Below are 22,005 nucleotides of genomic sequence, written 5' to 3' on the forward strand. Positions count from 1 at the left end.
AAATGCAGTGAAGATTGTTGAAATGACAACAAAGGATTTAGAATATTACATAAATCGATACACTTAGTGATAAACCAGAGGCAGGGTTTGAAAGGGCTGATTCCAACATTGAAAGAAGTTCTTCTGTGGGTAAAATGCTACCAAACAGGATTGTATGCTACAGAGAAATCATTTGTGAAAGGAAGAGTCAATTGATGTGGCAAACCTCATTCTGTTGTCTTATTTTAAGAAACTGCCACAGCCACCCCAACTTTCAGCAACCACTACCTTGATCAGGAAGCAGCCACCAAAACTGAGATAGGCTCCTCAAGCAGTAAAAGGATTATGGTTCATTGAAAACTTAGACTATGGTTAACATAATTTTTAGCAATAAAGTATTTGTAAATTAAGGTATGTATATTTTTTGCACACTTAACTGACTGCAGCATAAACATAACTGTCATATGTACTGAAAAAAAAAAAATGAAAACTGGGTGGCTCATTTCATTGCAATACTGGCTTTATTGTGATGGTCTGAAACTGAACCTGCAATATCTCTGAGGCATATCTGTACCAAAATTTGAGGTTATGCTTTATTTCCTAAGCTAGTGGTGGATGCAACGTTATTATTCTATTACTAAGAGTCTGCAAATATTTTCCATAAAGGGCCAGATAGTAAATTTGGGTCTTGCAGGCCATCTGGTCTCTGTTACAATTACTTACCTTGGGCACTACAGCGTGAAAATAGTCACAGACAACACACTGATCAGTGGGTGAGGTTATATGCCAATGACCTTTATTTGTGAACAAAATGCAGACCAGATTTGGCCACACAGGCTGCGTGCCCCTGTAGATATTATATAGTTATAGATATTATATAAATAGTTATATTACCGATAGTGATGGATATAATATGGATACATATGTATATATACATATTCTTTTGTATACATGAAAATATTCTATATTAAAAATAATTTTTAAAGTTTTATAAAAGGCAGTTCAAGCAGGATAAGGATATATTCTTGATTACTGAAAAATGTCCACTAATTTACTTTTCACAATTTCTCATCAAACTTAAAACTAAAAATTAAATCCTTTTCACCTTTAGTACATATATGCTAAGTCGCTTCAGTCATGTTTGACTCTTTGAGGCCCCATGGACTGTAGACTGCCAGGCTCCTCTGTCCATGGAATTCTCCAGGCAAGAATACTGGAATGGGTTGCCACTGTCTACTCCAAGGGGTCTTCCCGACCCAGGGATCATACCCGTGTCTTTTGCATCTCCTGCATTGGCAGGCAGATTTTTTACCACTGTGCCACCTGTGAAGCCTATTGTATAGCAGACACACCAAAAAATTTTAGTAAGATTTTTTTCTTGCAGACAGCCATACAACCCAGGGATTGAACCAGCATCTCTTAGGTCTCCTACATTGGCAAACAGGTTCTTTACCATTAGCACCACCTGGGAAGTCCTTTGGTAGGTAGGTAGAAGTCAAAATAAGTTTCAGATTTTTAGCATCTTAATGATTACTACATATGAAACAAGGACAAGTAAAAAAGAAAGAAAAAACATAAGTAAAACATTAAGACTGAAAGACCATTGAGAATCTGCCCCTGTGTCCTTCAAATCATAGATGCATTTATATGTGTGGCTTAGAGATATGTCACATCACTCCATGTAGAAGACATTTAAAGCCATGAATGTCAAATCCATAAATGATAAGAGTCTACTAAATTTGTTTTAAAATAAGTCTGTGGTAATAGATACATATATGGAACACAGTGTCAGCCAACTACTGCTACTACTAATCTACTATTGTTCTACTATTGTAGCTTCCTGTGATGGCTAACTGGAAGCAGAGCAAGTCAAGAAAAAGCAATTATACTAATCAGAACTCCCAAAGAGGTTGAAAATATGTCCCATGGGGATATAACACTGCACACCCAACTCAGGGATATACTGAAAAATGGTTCCCAAGAAGTGCACTAGTTGGCTAAAACAGATTTTGTGTCCTCAGTTGCTTTAGTCGTGTATGACTCTGTGCAAACCCATGGACTGTAGCCCTCCAGGCTCCTCTGTCCGTGGGATTCTCCAGGCAAGAATACTGGAGTGGGTTGCCATGCCCTCCTCCGGGAGATCTTCTCTACCCAGGGATCAAACCTGAGTCTCCAAGATCTCCTGTATCGGCTGGCAGATTCTTTACCACTAGTACCACCTGGGAATCCCAGTAGTATAGGGATAATAATTATCTCCAAATCACTTATTTCTTAATTGGAAGGGCTAAGAATCGGCCACCACCAGCCATATGCACACACAAAAAGCACCGAGCGTAGCAGTGTTATTTCATTTAACAAAGGTTCATAGAATGTCAACAATGTGTTAAGCACTGGGCTGGGGATTCTATAGTGGTCAAGACTGGCTGCCATGATGCCTTCTCTCATGAAGCTTACACTGTAATTAGCAGGGAGGATAACAGATAATAAACAAATAAAACTACAGAAAAATAAGATAAGTCCAGATACAAAGAAAGAGAGTAAATTCTGGAGAAAGCAGAGTGATTTGCTGGAGTGTGTAAGGCAAGGAGTGAGAGGAATGCTTTTGAGAGAGCTATCAGAGAAGGTGTCTTTATGGAGGTGAAGTGAGAAGGAGCCAGCCATGAAAGACACGGAGGAAAGTGGATTCCAGTCCAGGAAACCAATAATGCCTACGGCAGGAAAGCACTTACAATGCTGAGGGACCAGAAAGGAGGCAAACAGGTAGAAGAGAGGATCTGATGAAGGTATAACTAACAAAACTTATATTGACATTTACTGTGGCAGAATTTGAAGTATTCACATTTTCATTTGATAGGTCTTGAAAAAAAGGGAATGGAGAACTCCAGGATAAATGAATGCTGCACCTGAAATCCAAAGTAAGGCGCCAGCTGCACAGCTAGAGGTTATTAAGGATCTGTATGATCTTCCTGAGATTATTCATGAGCATTAACCAATTGCAGGTTATTAATCATGACTAATGCCTTTCCATTTATCTCAATTATGTTTAGTAATTTTTTATCTAGAGGAAAATTGTCTTGCTTGTATTTAATATGCTATAGAAAAAAATTAGCTTTCCTTATTCAGAAAGGTTCGACACGCCATTTACATAGGATTTGCTACAAAACCTTTGTGGAAGATGGCATCACTTCTTCAGTCTTGATCCCCAGGTGAAGTAGATCCAAAGCCTGGACCAGACTCACAGTCAGTCACAGTTGACATACACACGAGGAAGAGAAGAAGTCTTTCTTGCAGATAAGCCACTGAGAACTTGAGGCTGTTTGTACTACAGCATTATCTAGTGGAGCCTGACCAAAAATATCATTTAAGCTTCATTCAGGTTAAATACAGATGTATTCATGTACATATGTGTTATGTATGTATGCACATAGATGCACACACGTAACCTTTTCAGAGCTAATACAAAAGAATGAATGAGGGACTTTTTCCCCCCAATTTTGAAAACCCATATACCAACAGTTTACCTTTTGTTTTTGGTCATGCATAATAAGGTTTTCATTTTAATTCTAAACAGGATTTCTATTCCTAATGTTTCATTTTAAACGAACAAGCTCTGATTCTCATTTTAGAGTAAAACTTTTATTTCTTGTAGCAAAAAAAATTTAAATGATTAGAAAAATAAAATACTATGCTAAATAAAAGAAACCAGACACACAAAAAAATGCATGATTCCTTTTATGTGAAATGTCCTAAAAAGGCAAATTTATAGAGACAGAAAATAGGAGATTAGTAGTTGTCTATGGCTGGGAGTAAAAATGGGTACTAACTGAAAACGGAATGACAGATTTTGGGTAGGAAATGAAAATGTTCTAAAACTAGTTGACAGTGATGGTTGTACAACTCAGTAAATTTACTTAAAAAAAAATCATCTACCCAAAATGGATGAATTTTGTGGTATATAATTATATCTCAATAAAGTCAGTTAAAAACAATTTTCAAAGGGTATGTCATACCAAAGAATTTCTCAAGGTCAAAAAAAATTATTTCAGTATCAGTTTTAACAACTGCCAATTTAACCTTCTGTTCTATTTTATCATAGGTGTGTTTTATTGATTTTTATATCAGTATTTGCTAATAATTTTGGTTGTCTGACATCCTTTTTTATTAATAGTACAAGCAACACTGAATTATCCAGGGTGACTAGATATATGTAGTGTCAGAGTTAATCAAATATTCTGTTTAAAACAGACAAAACCATTCAAGCCTATAAATTTTTATTTGTTCATTGAGACAACTTTAAAGTATCTTCTTCAAGTAACTGTAAATGTTTAACTTTTAGTCTAATATCCTCTTTGAAAAGTGTTTGGTACAATTTTAAAATGCATAAAAAAATAAATTTTGAACAATACAACTACATAACTATTGAGTCTGTGTTTTATTTTGACTCACACTCAGTTCAGTTCAGTTCAGTCGCTCAGTCATGTCCGACTCTCTGCAACCCCATGAATCACAGCACTCCAGGCCTCCCTGTCTATCACAAACTCCTGGAGTTTACCCAAACTCATGCCCACTGAGTCGGTGATGCCATCGAGCCATCTCATCCTCCTTCGTCCCCTTCTCCTCCTGCCCCCAATCCCTCCCAGCATCAGGGTCTTTTTCAATGAGTCAACTCTTCAGATGAGGTGGCCAAAGTACTGAAGTTTCAGCTTCAGCATCAGTCCTTCCAATGAACACCCAGGACTGATCTCCTTTAGGTTGGGTCTCCTTGCAGTTCAAGGGACTCTCAAGAGTCTTCTCCAACACCACAGTTCAAAAGCATCAATTTTTCGGCACTCAGCTTTCTTCACAGTCCAACTCTCACATCCATACATGACCACTGGAAAAACCACAGCCTTGACCTGATGGACCTTTGTCACACTAGCCACTTGTAAAAACTAGTAGGCTATCAGGGTTACACTAGAACATCCTATCAGAGCCCCCAAACTGCAAAAATAAAATGCCATCTTCAAAACTCAATGGAATAAAGTATATTAAATTCAAATTTGGTCTTCTAGTAGTATTTTCCTGAAATGCTTGTAATAATTTTCTCCAGTGCCACTGACCAAAAAACAAAATAATGTTATCTGCACAAAAGAACTATATAGTTCTTCTCCCTAAAGGTTTTCATGGATTTTATTTTCTTTTAGCTACACAACATCTAATCTTATTTCCAAATATAAAACTGGGTATAGATTCTGCTGTTTCCCTGGTTGGTCAGCAATAAAGAAGTTACCTGCAACGCAGAAAATGCAGGTTCAGTCTCTGAGTCGAGAAGATCACCTGGAGAAAGAAATGGTAACCCACTCTGTTACTCTTGCCTGGGAAATTCCATGGACAGAGAAGCCTGGCAGGCTACAGTCCATGGAGTTGCAAAAGAGTTGGACACGACTTAGCAACTCAACAACATAGATACTTCTAGAGCCTGCCCTTTCCTGTATCTGCATTTCCAGCCTTCAAATCTACTCTGTGAGTTACTATTTCATTCTTCCTGCCAGAGCTGATTTCCATTGCTTGCAACTAAGCCCCCTGATTGAGACAGGTGTTATTGGCTTAACAGGATTTATTTTTCCAAATAAAAGGTCACTAAATGATTTCCTTGGGTTTTTAAATTCTTTGTGTTTATCTCCCCTAATGAAATCTAAATAGGAGATTTTGTTAGGACTGATGCTCAACACAGCTCTGTGTCATCCATCAATAACATTTACTCACCATTTATCAAGACAAATTTATTTTAAATTCTATTTGGTCTAGTAACCTGACTGGAAAGACCAATACAATACAAACCAAATTTACTGAAAACAGATCAGTGGCAAATTACTGTGATAACTGTGTCTGTCTGTATGAAAAAAAAATGCACAGGCCATATAATTCATTAATGTATTTATTCCATTAATATTTAGAGTTCCTATTCTTCTACCTTCAAGGAGTTTAATTTATTGGAGCTAGACAGGCAATCAAGATTTTAGAGAGGAGAAATAAACATACCTTTTTATAAGACAAAACATATTAGGTATTACGAGATTCAGAACACTATTACGGGAAGACCAGAATGGGAAGAAATTAATTCTAGCTGGAGAATGAAAATGTCCTTAGGAAAGAGGTCGCTTTACAATGGGCCATAAATAACAGAAAGGATTTTTTGGTTTGTTGAGACCCAACAGTAAATTGTAAGGTGCAAATAAATCACTGAGGAATCCTGTTAAAGTACTGATTCCGATTCATTTGGTCTGGAGTGGGTTCTGAAACTGCAATCCTAACACTCTCCCAAGTGACCCAACAGACTCGTGGAACATATTTTGGGTGCTAAGGTGAGAGACAGAAAGGTAGGCGGGTGAGGGAAGAGGCAAGGAAAGCCAGGGTGGAGCCTAATCACCCAGAGCCTGCATGACACAATGTGACAATACATTCAGTATGTTCAGAGCTGTGCGCTCTGGAAACATCAGTTCTCTGTGAGGATGCAGGTCAGCCTACAGGCAAAACATCAGAAGAATGAGGACCTTCTGAGGCTATATTAATGGTTCTCAAAGTGAAGTGAAATGAAGTGAACTCGCTCAGTCATGTCCAACTCTTTGCGACCCCTGGACTGTAGCCTACCAGGCTCCTCCATCCAAGGAATTTTCCAAGCAAGAGTACTGGACTGGGTTGCCATTTCCTTCTCCAGAGGATCTTCCCAACCCAGGGATCGAACCCAGGTCTCCCGCACTGCAGGCAGACACTTTACCATCTGAGCCCCTGGGGAAGTTGTAAAGGTAACCACAATTCTACTTAGGGTTGAAGCACTGGGAGTAAGAAGGCACTAATTCCAGAGATACCAAGAAGATAAAACCAAATGGGATTTCTCAGATATGTAAGGAACAGAGAGAGTGAGTGAAAGGCATAATTAGAAGGTAAGACATAGCACTGATATTTTATCCTAGATAGCTAAGAAATTGCCACACCATTAACAGAGAACTAAATGAAAAAGATAACAGGTGTGGGAAGAGAAATATTAGAATTAAGGAAATGTAAAACACAGGCACAGAATTGACTCATTGGAAAAGACCCTGATGCTGGGAGGGATTGGGGGCAGGAGGAGAAGGGGATGACAGAGGATGAGATGGCTGGATGGCATCACTGACTCGATGGACATGGGTTTGAATAGACTCTGGGAGTTGGTGATGGACAGGGAGGCCTGGCGTGCTGCGATCCATGGGGTCACAAAGAGTCGAACACAACTGAGCGACTGAACTGAACGGAACTGAAAACATAATTTAGTTTGGAAATTAAGCTGCATGATTAGCTGAAGGGATGAGCAGGACCACCTATGTAAGGTTTCCTGTTGCTCTCATGGTTAAGTCTGGCAAGTTTAAATTCCATCTGTAACAGCCTCTTAATAGTGGGAAGGGATTGTGCAACTATCACATGCTCGTCTCCTCTCAGACAGTTATTCAGTCTGTCCTAGAGCAATTACAGTGACAGAATTTATGGCGTAGCTGAGTATGACTTTTATTCTGGAACCTTCAATTAGAAACCTATTCCATCAACTGACCTAAAACTGATCTCCATATACTTTGACCTAGGTTCTAGTTCTGCCCTTCAAAACTATAAACATTTAATCCACTGGAAGAACTCTTCATAAAGTTTGTTTAAAAAATCAGCCCAAGTCTTTTTCCAAGCTAAACTACATTTTGTTCCTCCCATCCTTTCTTCAGGGGGCATGGTTGCCAGAACATATCATCAGTGAAAGCCCTTAGTTTATTCTCCTTCGCGATGGCAAATGTGCAGTGAGACTGTCACTACTGCAGCAGCCCTCCCCACTCCTTCTGCCAGTGACAGTGCTGGTGGATCCAAACCCTCTGCTGCCAAGCCCAGACTCAATCTAAGACTCTCTTGCAATACAGCATTCCAAACAAGCAGGTCACTGGTATCCACAGAAGACATAATATCCCTTTGCTGTTTTCTGACACAGACACTCAACTCTCCTTTAAAATGCAGAAGGTGGACTGGAGCTTCAGCTGCATAGACAGTTCAAATTACAGTACAACTAATACTCCATATGACCTTGAAAATATGTTATTTGTTCAGAAACTGTGTCATCTGGGTATATTATCATTCAGTCAATGAAAACCACTAGGAATGCTTGTACATAAAATGATCCTCTACACAATCTATCCAAATTTACCCTGCAAGTTCCTCATTTGTTTTAATTCTATTGTTGACCATATATGCTCACTCATAAGGAGGACTTGAGGACTTTTCATTTTTCTACTTCATTCACCTGCTCTTCCTCCTCTGGAAGGCATATAAGAGTATTTAACATATAAGAAGGCTGAGCTGGTAGACAGTGGAGTGTCTACAGGGAGGAACAGAAATAGTTCTGGATCAGCCCTATTTTCCTTTATCAGTTCCTCTTTATTTAACCATTAAAATGCTAAGGTTCATGGAGGCAGGATCAAGATGAGGGTCAGAGAAAGGAGAACACGTGACTTGCCTGCTGTAATCCTGTATTTATCAAAAGATCCGAGAGACCAATTATGTTTTACAGACTATTAGCTTTTATTATAATTTCTACTGCTGAATAACAAAACAACCCAAGATATTTTTTTATATTTTATTATGCTCAGTGGTTTATTGGGTCAAGAATTCTGACAGGATACAGCAGAAATGGGATGTCTCACCCAAATTATGTGCGGGGCCTCAGCTGAGAAGATACCATGCCTCAAAGCTAAGGACTGACATCATGCTAGACATCTTTACTCACAAGCTAGTCATTTAATGCTGGATGTTGCCTGGAACTTTAGCCGAGGCTAAAGTGATTTTACACACTCACACATACACACACACATCAGAGCTGGATGTCTCAACAACTATAGCTTTTGGAAAGCTAATTCTTTCCAAAATAACCTTTCCAACCAAAATGTGAGTGATTTCTTCAATAGTTTGTCCAAATAAATATATACACTGCTACATTTCCTCCCTGCTTTGGGACCATACTTCAGGCAGTGGAACGTTTCTAGCTTCATCTCTGTGTCAACACAGCTCATGTGGAAGTGGCCCCTTCTACACAGCTTGGGTTCCAGCAACACTATTTCCATTTCTCTTCCCTTTAGAACTAGGGGTTCTAATGGCTTTTTATTACTGCAAGTCTCTAAATGCCTCAGTATCTTTGTTCCTGAAACTTGCCCAAAATGCTATAAATAGTCCTTGCATTAAACTCTTCATTTAAATCAATGGAGAGAATTCTGATTCTTATCATGATCATGACTAATAGAGGCAAACAATAGGAGCTAAATAAAGATGGTTCCGAGAACATATGTGAAAAATTAATAACCAGACTTCCAATATCTTCTAAGTATTTGATAGAATTCTTAAATAGCATAATTGTCCCTCCATTGATAAAGATTATACATAAACACACACACATACACACATACAAACAGACACACATATCAGAGCTGAAAGTCTCAACAACAGAGCTAATTATTTTTTCAAAAATAACCTTTTCCACAAAAATATGAGTGTTTCTTTCAAGCTTTTGAAATAATATATACATTGTTATATATATAACATATACATTGTTATATACATAACATATAATATATACAGTGTTATATATATTATACAATATATATAACAAACAATATACACATTGTTATATTTCTAATTTACTATAAAAATAATCTTAGTTATCCACCATTCTCATTTTTAACCTCCTTCTTTTCAAAGTGTTTATACTAAGTATACTAAATAGTTCTGCTGCTTTTAAAGCTTTGTCGGAGCTTGAAATTAATTCTGTTTGTCTGTACCTTCCAGATGGAGAAGGAAATGGAAACCCAATCCAGTATTCTCGCCTGGAAAATCCCATGAACAGCGGAGCCTGACGGGCTACAGTCCATGTGGTTGCCAAGAGTGGGACATGACTGAGGACACGTGCGCATACCTTCCAGAACCCTTTTTCTGCCCCATTATTTTTAAAAAGAATTTTTACCTCAGAAGCTCCAGCTTCTGAGCACTAAGCCTACATACCATGACTTCTCGAGGTCTACTAGTGGTGATGACAATAATTACATCTGTAAATTCCCTGATTATCCTAAATAATATAGATCTTCACTGTATTGGCTATTATATACTGAGCTATTATTTACTGGGTAACACATAAATATATCAGTGTTTCACTATGACATATTCACCTATGCTCTGTTTCAACTCCTATTTCTTCTACACATTACAGTATTTAATAAAAATAAAGGCAATTTAATATATTCTTTTATATATAGACAAGTTTGTCCCTATTCTCTAGGTAAATTGTTTGCAAGTTTCATCTTATTTTCGCCCAGTTCTAAAACTATTGCTATACTTTTATCCTTTTCTTATTCTTTGTTTACAAATTATCATTTATGTTCTCCTACCTCCCACATCTATTCTTGTCCTGTTAAGTCAATATCCTCTGCATTCTCTGTGTTCTATTGAGAGCTGATATCATTTTCTCCTAACTGGATTATTTGAAAACTCAGAGCAATACTTTGTTCTAGTTTCTTATCTCTCTTGATGCATACTGTCATTTAGTTTCTGTAACATCTTCCAGCTGAACTCTAAGACTGTGATAACAAGATACGAATCTTGCATTTCTTTGTTCCAAAGAATCCTTAGCATAGCATCTTACCTAAAAATATTTAACAGGTATTAAACAGGTACTTACTTGTAATGCACTGAGAGAAAAAAAATAAATAATTATAAGCCAAATAACTTACTCTTTAAAAAGCTTCTGATCCGCAAATGTATCCCAATAAACCACATTAAAGACTTCCTCAATGACTCAGCAGTAAACATTCTGCCTGCAATGTAGAAGCCTCAGGAGACAAGGGTTCAATCCCAGGGTTGTGAAGTTCCCTTGGAGAAGGGCATGGCAACCCACTCCAGTATTCTTGCCTGAAGAATCCTGTGAACAGTGGAGCCTGGGGGGCTACATCCGTGGGGTCACAAAGAGTCAGACATGACTGAATCAACTGAGCACACACACGAACCACATTAACAAAATGAAGAATGAAAGTCATATGATCATCCCAATAGACAAAGAAAAAGCATTTGACAAAATTCAACATCGATTTATAAGAAAAATTCTCAACAAAGTGGGAATAAGGGAACATACCTCAACATAATAAAGGCCACATAGACAAACCCACAGCTAACATATACAGTGGTGAAAAACTGAAAGCTTTTCCTCTACAATCAATAACAAAATAAGGTTGTCCACAACAACACAAGAGAACACTCTACATGGACATCACCAGATGGTTGACACTGAAAACAGATACATTATATTCTTTGCAGCCAAAGATGGAGAAGTTCTATACAGTCAACAAAAACAAGACCAGGAGCTGACCGTGGCTCAGATCATGAACTCCTTATTGCCAAATTCAGGATGAAATTAAAGAAAGTGGAGAAAACCACTAGACCATTCAGGTATGACCTAAATCAAATCCCTTATGACTATACAGTGGAAATGAGAAATAGATTCAAGGGACTAGATCTGATAGACAGAGTGCCCAATGAACTATGGATGGAGGTTCGTGACACTGCACAGGAGACAGGAATCAAGACCACCTCCAAGAAAAAGAAATGCTAAAAAGCAAAATGGCTGTCTGAGGAGGACTTAGAAATAGCTGTGAAAAGAAGGGAAGTGAAAAGCAAAGGAGAAAAGGAAAGATATACCCATTTGAATGCAGAGTTCCCAAGAATAGCAAGGAGAGATAAGAAAGCCTTCCTCAGTGATCAATGCAAAGAAATAGAGGAAAACAACAGACTGGGAAAGACTAGAGATCTCTTCAAGAAAATTAGAGACACCAAGGGAATAGTTTATGCAAAGATGGGCTCCATAAAGAACAGAAATGGTATGGACCTAACAGAAGCAAAAGATATTAAGAAGAGGTGGCAAGATACACAGAAGAGCTGTACAAAAAAGATCTTCAGGACTCAGATAATCACGAAGGTGTGATCACTCACCTAGAGCCAGACATCCTGGAATGTGAAGTCAAGTGGGCCTTAGGAAGCATCACTGTGAACAAAGCTAGTGGAGGTGATGGAATTCCAGTTGAGCTATTTCAAATCCTAAAAGATGATGCTGTGAAAGAGCTGCACTCAATATGCCAGCAAATTTGGAAAACTCAGCAGTGGCCACAGGACAGGAAAAGGTCAGTTTTCATTCCAACCCCACAGAAAGGCAATCCCAAAGAATGCTCAAACTACCGCACAACTGCACTCATCTCACATCTAGTAAAGTGCTGCTTAAAATTTTCCAAGCCAGGCTTCAGCAATACGTGAACTGTGAACTTCCAGATGTTCAGGCTGGATCTAGAAAAAGCAGAGGAACCAGAGATCAATTTGCCAACATCTGCTGGATCATCGAAAAAGCAAGAGAGTTTCAGAAAAACATTTATTTCTGCTTTATTGACTATGCCAAATCCTTTGACTGTGTGGATCACAATAAACTGTAGAACAGTCTGAAAGAGATGGGAACACCAAACCACCTGACCTGCCTCTTGAGAAACCTGTATGCAGGTCAGGAAGCAACAGATAGAACTGGACTTGGAACAACAGACTGGTTCCAAATAGGAAAAGGAGTCTGTCAAGGCTGTATATTGTCACCCTGTTTATTTAACTTATATGCAGAGTATATCATGAGAAACGCTGCGCCGGAGGAAGCACAAGCTGGAATCAAGGTTGCTCAGAGAAATATCAACAATCTCAGATATACAGATTACACCACCCTTATGGCAGAAAGTGAAGAAGAACTAAAGAGTTTCTTGATGAAAGTGAAAGAGGAGAGTGAAAAAGTTGGCTTAAAGCTCAACATTCAGAAAACTAAGATCATGGCATCTGGTCCCATCACTTCATGGGAAATAGATGGGGAAACAGTGGAAACAGTGGCTGACTTTATTTTCTGGCTCCAAAACCACTGCAGATGGTGACTGCAGCCATGAAATTAAAAGACACTTACTCCTTGGAAGGAAAGTTATGACCAAACTAGATGGCATATTAAAAGGCAGAGACATTACTTTGCCAACAACAATCCATCTAGTCAAGGCTATGGTTTTTCCAGTGGTCATGTGTGGATGTGAGAGTTGGACTATAAAGAAAGCTGAGCACAGAAAAATTGATGCTTTTGAACTGTGGTGTTGGAGAAGACTCTTGAGAGTCCCTTGGACTGCAAGGAGATCCAACCAGTCCATCCTAAAGGAGATCAGTCCTGGGTGTTCATTGGAAGGACTGATGTTGAAGCTGAAACTCCAATACTTTGGCCATCTGATGGGAAGAGCTGACTCATTGGAAAAGACCCTGATGCTGAGAAATACTGAGGGCAGGAGGAGAAGGGGACAACAGAGGATGAGATGGTTGGATGGCATCACTGATTCAATGGAGATGAGTTTGAGTAAACTCCAGGAGTTGGTGATGGACAGGGAGGCCTGGCATGCTGCGATTCATGGGGTTGCAAAGAGTCGGACACAACTGAGCGACTGAACTGACTCTCATCACTTTTATTCAACACAGTATTGAGAGTCTAAGCCACAGCAATCTGACAAAAAGAGGTAAAAAGAATTATAAATTGAAAAGGAAGAAGTAAAAACTATCACTGTTTGCAGATGACATGACACTATAAAAAGAGAAAAAAAAAAAAAAAACTCCACCAAAAAACTACTACAATAAATGGATTCATTAAAGCTGCAGGATACAAAAATCAACATACAGAAATTTGTTGTGTTTTTATACACTAATATGAACTATCAGAGAAATAAGAACATAATTCCACTTACAATAACTTCAAAAAAAAATACCAAGGAATAAATTTAACTAACAAGGTAAAAGAGCTATACTTTGAAAACTATAAGACACTGATAAAAGAAATTGAAGACAATATAAAGAAATGGAAAGATATACCATGTTCATGGACTGAAAGAATTAATATTGTTAAAATGTCTATATTTTCAAAGCAATCTACAGATTCAATACAAGCCCTATCAAAATATGAACGGCATTTTTCACAGAAGTGAAACAAATGATCTTAAAATTTGTATGGAATCACAAAAGACCTTGAATAATCAATGCAATCTTAAGAAAGAAGAACAATGTGAGCAGTATCGTGTTCCCTGGTTTCAAACTATGCTAAAAAAAACTACAGTAAACAAACAGTATGGTGCTGGCACAAAAATAGATACATAGATCAATGAAACTGAACAGAAAGTTCAGAAATAAACCCATGCTTACATAGTCAATTAATTTATGAAAAGTGGTACAAGAATAGATAGTAGGGAAAAGACAGTCTGTTCAATAGATGGTGATGGGAAACCTGGACAGTGACATGCAAAAGACTGAAACTGAGCCATTTTCTTATACTAAAAAAAGAAGTAAACTCAAAATGGATTAAAGAATGTAAAAAAAAAAAAAAAAAAAGACTTAAATATAACACCTGAAACCATAAACTCCTAAAAGAAAACAAAGGCAGCTGCTCTTTAACCTTGGTCTCAGCAATCTAAGAATCTGTCTCTTCAGGCAAGGGTACTAAAAGCAAAATTAAACAAATGGGACTATATCAAGCTAAGAAGCTTTTGCATAGCAAAGAAAGCTATCAACAAAATGAAAAGGCAACCTACTGAATGGGAGAAGTTATCTGCAAGTGATATATCTGATAAGGGCGTTATATCCAAAAAATATAAAGAATTCCTTCAACTCAATATAAAATGAATAATCATGAAAAAGAAAATAAGCAAAACAAAAGAAACAACCCGATTTAAAAATGATTAGAAGACCTGAATAGACAGTTATCCAAGGAAGACATAAAGATGGTCAGAAGACAGAGGAAAAGAATGTTCAATGTCACTAATCACTAGGGCAATGCAAATCCAAACCATAATATGGCAGACATCACCTCATACCTATCTCAATGGTGTTTATAAAATGAACAACAAAAAACAAATGTTGGTAAAAATTTGGAGAAAAGGAAACCCTTGTGCACTATTGGTGGAAACGTAAATTGGTGCAGTCACTACGGAAAACAGTATGAAGGTTTCTCAAAAAATTAAGAATGATCATATGATCCAGCAATCCCACTTCTGAAGAAATGAAAACACTAATTTGAAAAGATATACACACCCCTATATATCTTCAGGCTTCCCAGGTTGTGCTAGTGATAAAGACTATGTCTGCCAACGCAGGAGACATAAGAGATAAGGGTTTGATCCCTGGGTTAGGAAGATCCCCTGGAGAAGGGAATGGCAAACCACTTCAGTATTCTTGCCTGGAGAATCCCAAGGACAGAGGAGCCTGGTGGGCTATGGTCCACAGGGTCACAAAGAGTTGGACACAACTAAAGCAACTTAACATGCATGCATGCACACTAATGCTCACTTGCTTCCCTAGTGGCTCAGACAGTAAAGAATCTGTCAGTTTAGTGTCAGAATCTCCTGTAGTGCAGGAGACTGGAGTTTGAACCCTGGGTCAGGAAGATCCTCTGGAGCAGGGAATGGCTATCCATGCCAATGTTCTTACCTGGAGAATTCCGCAGACAGAAGAGATTGGCAGGTACAGTCCATGGGTTTGCAGAGAGTGGCACACAACTGGGCAACTAACCCTTTCACTACTTTTTTTTCGTTCTCACAGTAGCATCATTTGCAACAGCCAGGTTATGGAAGCAGTCTAAGTGTCCATCAATAGATGAACAAAGATGCTGTGTATATATGTACACAACTGAATATTACTCAGCCATAAAAAAGAACAAAATTTTGCCACCTGCAACAACATAGATGGACCTACAGGGTATTATGTTAAGTGAAATAAGTCAGACAAATGTTTTATCATTTCATTTATATGTAGAATATAAAAAAAAAAAAAAAAAAAACCAGAACAAATGAACAAATAAAACAGAAACAAGATCCAAAGGTACAAACTAGCAGTTTGGAAGAGGGAGGGAGAAATAGGTAAAAGGAATTAAAAAGTGCAAACTTTCAGTTATAAAACAACTAAGTCACAGGTATGTAATGTACATGTAGAGAATATAGTCAATAATATTGCGGTAACTTTATGATGGTTACTAGACTGGAGAAGAAAATGGCAACCCACTCCAGTGTTCTTGCCTGGAGAATCCCAGGGACGGAGGAGCCTGGTGGGCTGCAGTCCATGGGGTCACACAGAGTCGGACACGACTGAAGCGACTTAGCAGCAGTAACAGCAGACTTATTATGGTGATCAATTCATAATGCACATAAATGTCATATCATTACATCATACAGCAGAAACTACTATACTATTGTATATCAACTCTACTTCCATTATAAAAAGGTTAAAAGAAAAAGCACCTGGACAGGGGTATGGTATATATACTCATGAATAATCTAAGAAAATAACAGATACAATTGCAAATATAAACTGAACATGAAAATTGTCAATCTCAAAGTTCTGAAGGGTAAAGTTAGTACACTTCAAAAGCAATAGGTGATACCACCTTAGGGTATGCTGGACAGTGGCAGGGTTCTACAGAGGAGCAGGCTAAAAAGGCAGCAGTAGAGAGAGCAGGCCAAATGAAGACGAGTTTCTTAAATTTGCTTGTGGAACTGCAATTAATGGTTGCTAAATTCAACTTACTAAAATATAATCAAGCAGGACTCACACGTTTGGATCCATCCTGCTTGCTAGTGTTGTACTGGACCCATAAAAAAGTTAAGGCACTCTTCTATGGAAGCCAGACACACAGGTTAAGGTAAAGATACAATATTGCACATTATTATATGCACTGCTTAATAACCCAGTGGTTAAGCATGTTGCTGAAACTTACATTCTTTTAAAACAGAATACACAATTACAAAACAGATTAGGTGGAAAAATAATTATTTAGAATGAGAAAAGAAAGCTCAACAGCTGCTTGGAGTCACAGAGTTCTAGATTCCTTTCTTCTGAGATGGCTTTAAGCAATTCACCAGAAATGCTTACTTAGATATGCTTCTGGCTACAATCTGTCATTCCTGTCCCACCTAGAACCTGTACTACTACCAGTATCTTACATTTTCCAGAGACCTAGGCAAAAAAACAGCCCAAACTCAAATTTCATTAGCTTCATCTAAGATCTGCCTCAGACTACAAGAGGCTCATTAAAACAGTGATTCTTGGTGGAGGTCAGGACACTTGGAATCTGGGGAAAGAGAAACCACATGACAAATGTAAACCATCCCAGATGATCCCACTTGCCACTCTCTACACACTCCCAGTACTCATCCTCCCCACCCCAAGCTTCTCAGTGCAGAGCCCCAAAGGCTAAAGCTGTAGTCTGGTGGCTCCAGTGGTAAACAATCCTCCTTCAAAGCAAGAGACACAGGTTCGATCCCTGGGTCAGGAAGGTCCCCTGGAGAAGGAAACAGCAACCCACTCCAGTTTTCTTGCCTGGGAAACCCCATGGACAAAGAAGCCTGGTGGGCTATAACCCACCAGGTCCCAAAGAGTCAGACATGACTTAGCAACTAAACAACAATGGTATCTTAGAAGGCAATATAAATAAGAACTGATCAACTGTCCTTGATCTGAACATAAAGTATGTGTGGAACGACAACGACAAAAAAAAAAGTCAGTGTAAACTTTTTACAAGTAAACAAAAAATAATTCCACCCTTTCACAATTTAAACACACTGAAAGGACACGTGATTTCATCAAGGGTATAAACCAGATACTCCATCTGAACTTCCCCAATACACCTGTGCCTACCACTTCACTTAATCCTAAAAGGGAAAAGGGGGGTGAGTTTTGCATATTTCTCTTTGGGGTCTGAGTATGCTTGTTCACTTTATAACTTTTCTCCCAGAATAAAGCAGTGGTGAAGTCTGTTGCTTTACTTAACACCTCAAGGTAACACTTAACCTACTCCACAGGCTTCTTAGTCAGGAATACAATGTTCCCATCTCAACTCTTCCACCAGCAGCAACTCAGAGAAGCTGCAGTGGCACTGAACGGCCTCGCAAGAATGGTATTTTTCTTTTCCAGAACAAAATTACAGCCATCAGCCTACGGGCACCACAAGTCTGCCAGTGTCCGAGTCGATTTCTCTCCAAATATCCTGCAAGTTCAGAGGGCCCTTTGGTCTCTAGGTCGCCCCGGGTTAGGTTTAAAAATGAAAGCGCCGGCGGTGAGTTGGGTGGCAGGAGCTAAAAAATCCTGAGCTCCGCAGCGCAGGAGCTTCCTAGTTGGACACACGAACTGTTTTCTCCTGAAGAGGGATTCCCTCACGCCTCTTCCCACTAGACTTAAAGACTCACCTCCGGCGGCACCCAAGTCTCCAATCCAAAACCAGCAACACTACATCAAGAGTAATTTCCCTAGACTCGGGTGATTTCGCTCCCAGGGTTCAGGGCTGGCTGCGCCCTAAAAGAAGCTGCCAGGGGCGGGGGCACGTTCGGGCCACCGCCTCCGCGGTTCCAGCACTGTCCCTGGAAATATCCGCGTCAGAGAAGGAAAGAGGAGAAAAGTGGGCAATGGCACAACTTGCAGACTCCACGAAGCTCTGGCCCTGCCGAACGCAAGGTCAAAGTGCAGAAGAGTAACTGCTGCAATTCGGGACCTGCTGGGAGTCAGTCCCGGGGGCGGCGAGCAGCCAGGCAGGATTAGGCGGCCTGGGCAGACCCACCCACCCGCCGCTCCGAGCCTCCAGCGGGGCCGGGGGAGCACGCTAGGGCGGCCGCCGCACGGCGGGGCCAGCTCCGGGAGTTGACTTGGAACTTTCCCGGGACGCGCCGCCCTCACCTTACTGAACACCTCCAGGTCGTCCTCGTCCTCGTCCAGATCCAGCACCTCGGCCTGCAGCAGGGCGGAGGAGCCGATGCTGCCGGGGAGGGGGGCGTCACCCCCCGGGCTGTCCCCGCCGGCGCCCCCAGCCGGGAGGCCCCAGGAGCGCGCCTGAGACGCCCGGCACTCGCCCTCCATCCCCAGAGTGCGAGCCGGTCCGGCCGTCGCCGCCAGCCCGGCTTCCCCGAGCTTGCCCATTGGCTCCCGCGCATCCTGCGCCTCCCCGGCCGGCCCCGCTCCAGCCCCACGTCCGCTGCGCAGACGCGGAACTGCTGGAGCGAACGCCCGGCCTGGGCTCGTCCCCACCTGGCCTGGGGCCTGCCGGAGGCGAAGGGGTGGGACTCGGGGGCTCCGGCGAGGGTGGGGCCTGGGACGCGACCCCCTGAAGGTAGGGAGTGGGACCTGGCTGCTGGGCTACCCTGCGAGGGCTTCTGCCGGGGCGCGGGTCTGGGCAGAAGCGACAGAGCGAACCGCGAACTTCAGAGGATCCACAGCGGGGCTGGAAAGGCAGTCGACCCATCTCGCCAAGAGAAAAAACCATTACTGTATTTCCTGTAGTTTAATGGTTGCTTTTTTCCCCCCCGGTTGTGGTTTTCGAGTCCGCCTTTTACTAAGGCTAATGCAAAAACTCTTCTTGTTTTGTAATTGATTTTTGACCCAGTGACCAGACTGTGTGGTCATTTCACTATCAAGCCAGGAAAGTTGGATTTTAAAACTATTTTCAGCCACTTTCAAATGTATCTTTACTCCTGGAAGTCTTCCTGAAGTCAGTGAGCAAGAATGTTACTAAGGGTCAAGGACAGCAAGCGTGACTGGGCATTGCCGTCGAGAAACAGTCTTCAGTCTTTACACTGCCAATGCAAAGCCATGACTGTTTAGTTGTTCGCTGCTTTTTATTAATATTAAAAATAATTTTAAAAAAGAAATTCCAAAAATAAAGGAAAATTGAATGTAAATCGATATATTTGGAACTATGTTCAGGTTTTATTACTTAGTCACCTCCGCCCCAACTCTTTCCTCCCATCAGCCAGGAAAGAATAGCTAAGAAGTTTGCACAGAGAGCAGAGGCTAATTCAAACTTGGTTTCTAAAATGTCTGTGGCAAAATGTTTAGCCTAATGTTTCACGTTTAACTTCAGAAAAAAATTCAGACGTGTAAGAGAATTTCTCTTTCTGATTAGAAGACAAGGTCTTAGTAATATGTGCCTCTTAACCAATCATATTGGTTTCAGTTCATAAACACACTTCTTCAAGCAAGCATGTCTCCCTGCTGGTTGAATATCCAGGCTTCTTCCTATGATTTATGGTTCCTGTACCCAAAATGCCATCTCCTGCCCATTCTTCAGGAATTAACTGTAATCCCATGTCTTTGAAGAAGATTTTCTGATTGACACAGTCTGTTGCCAGTTTAGCATTTACTTGTATTTCATGTAATAGATTGCTTTTATTTTATGTAAATGCCTTACATTCTTTATTAGATTGTAACATTTTAAGATTAGAGATCACATTATTTATTAATAAACCACAGTGGCAGATGTACTCACTCAAAACGGCTCTCTGCTAAGAGAATAGGAAGGATACAAGTTATTAAAAGACGTTTTCCTCTCTAAGCTCACACTGGCTAGTGAGAAAGATTCAAGTTTTTCAAACTGCAGTCTGAACCAGGAAATTCTTAAGGGTACTGTGACTCAGAGGATTGCCCGAAAGCATGGAGACAGGCTCGGAAAATGGACGGAACAAACCAAGTTTGTATCACAGCCAAACTCATACCATGAAATTAATACAGCAGACGTTGCCACCACCAGTACTGAGCCCCAGATAGCACACCCCCTCCACGCAGTGCCACGGACAGTGACATCACTGAACTCCACGTGCTGATACCAACGACAGTACCGCAGCTGTCTCTGAGAACTTCCTTTGCTGTTACACCACAGAAGTGCCCACAGCCCTGTTTCTCTGTTAATTATTCTACTTCCAAAACCCCGAAAGGGGGTTTAAAGACAAACTAGACATTTAAAAGACAAATTAGATTTCTAAGCATGCTAAGTCCAGATTGATACTGGTCAGCCAAAGACAAAAAAACAATCCCTACTATAACTCATTCCTTTGGCCACCCAACATTAAAATCACAGTTCCTCACATACTTTCTAATTTTTTCCCCCAATTTCTGCTAAATATACTTCAGCTATGCTTCAAACTCCTGGGAATATAGTCCTTGGCTCCCCAAAGGAAGAAAATCCAAACCTGCTCACATCTGGGGTAGCTCTAAGTCTAAAGGGCTTCCCAGGTGGCGCAGTGGTAAAGAATACACCTGCCAATGAAGGAAACACAAGATTTGATCCCTGGGTAGGGAAGAGGTCCTAGAGAAGGAAATGCCAACCCACTCCAGCATTCTTGCCTGGAAAATCCCAAGGACAGAGGAGTCAAGTGGTCTAAAGTCCGTGGGATCACAAAGAGTTGGACCCCACTGAGCGCGCGCGTGCACACACACACACACACACACACACACACACACACACAGACACACGTCTAACATATCTATTCCTCCTGTGGTTCTGCTGTAACTCTGTTAATATTTTATACCTGATGGACTACATTTTAGAGTTTGATTACCAACATGCCATGCCTATGTATTCAGTGGTATGGAAAATACTAAATTGCCACATAACAGTCCCAAATTCCCATTAAATAGGATCATCACTGGGTCCTTTAATGAAAGAGTTCTTAGTTGGGTACTAAACTCTGAATCATTATAGTACAAAACTTTAAATATGGATATAGTATTAAGAGAAGTCCTACCCAGTTTTTTCCCTTGGTTTTGGGACTCTTATTCTGATTAATATCATATATTAATTTTTGGTTCTGAGAACATACATCTTGTCAAAAAGCTCCCTCTTTCTCATATTTTCTAGGTAGGATCTCCAGAGACCATAACTGCCTGTTAATATGCCATTCAACCGTTCATAAAATCAGCTGTTTCTGGTAATGAGACCCATGATAAGACAGGTCACTCCATGAGCATTGCTTGTTTTACTGGAGGTGAGTTAATTGATCAGGAAAAAATGTGTTGTGCAAAATCTAATGGGAAATAAACCAGTCAGTAAGTTCATGGATGATTGTGATGAGAAAAAAGCAGGAGAAGCAAACCCAATGTATCTTTTCCACAAAGGACAAATCATGACTTCTGCCAGAT

The 22,005-nt window shown here is 40.2% G+C and overlaps 1 protein-coding gene across 3 annotated transcripts in view; it reads right to left on the reverse strand.

Moving 5' to 3' along the window:
* SNX7 (sorting nexin 7) overlaps window positions 1-19,067 on the reverse strand; it is a 171,296-nt gene extending 152,229 nt beyond the window's left edge. The window contains exon 1 of one of the 3 annotated variants that reach the window (XR_010662214.1): window positions 18,288-18,383. Coding sequence is in view for 1 of the 3 variants with exons in the window: in XM_065927733.1 (XP_065783805.1) it covers window positions 18,772-19,011 (240 nt within the window). In the remaining 2 variants the exon portion in view is untranslated. Of the gene's footprint in view, window positions 1-18,287; window positions 18,384-18,771 lie in introns of those variants that run through there. The other 2 variants (XR_010662211.1, XM_065927733.1) reach the window with 2 other exon arrangements.
* Between the last annotated feature and the right edge of the window lie 2,938 nt (window positions 19,068-22,005).

Source organism: Muntiacus reevesi, chromosome 1 (assembly GCF_963930625.1).
Source record: "Muntiacus reevesi chromosome 1, mMunRee1.1, whole genome shotgun sequence".
Classification (NCBI taxonomy): Eukaryota; Metazoa; Chordata; class Mammalia; order Artiodactyla; family Cervidae; genus Muntiacus; species Muntiacus reevesi.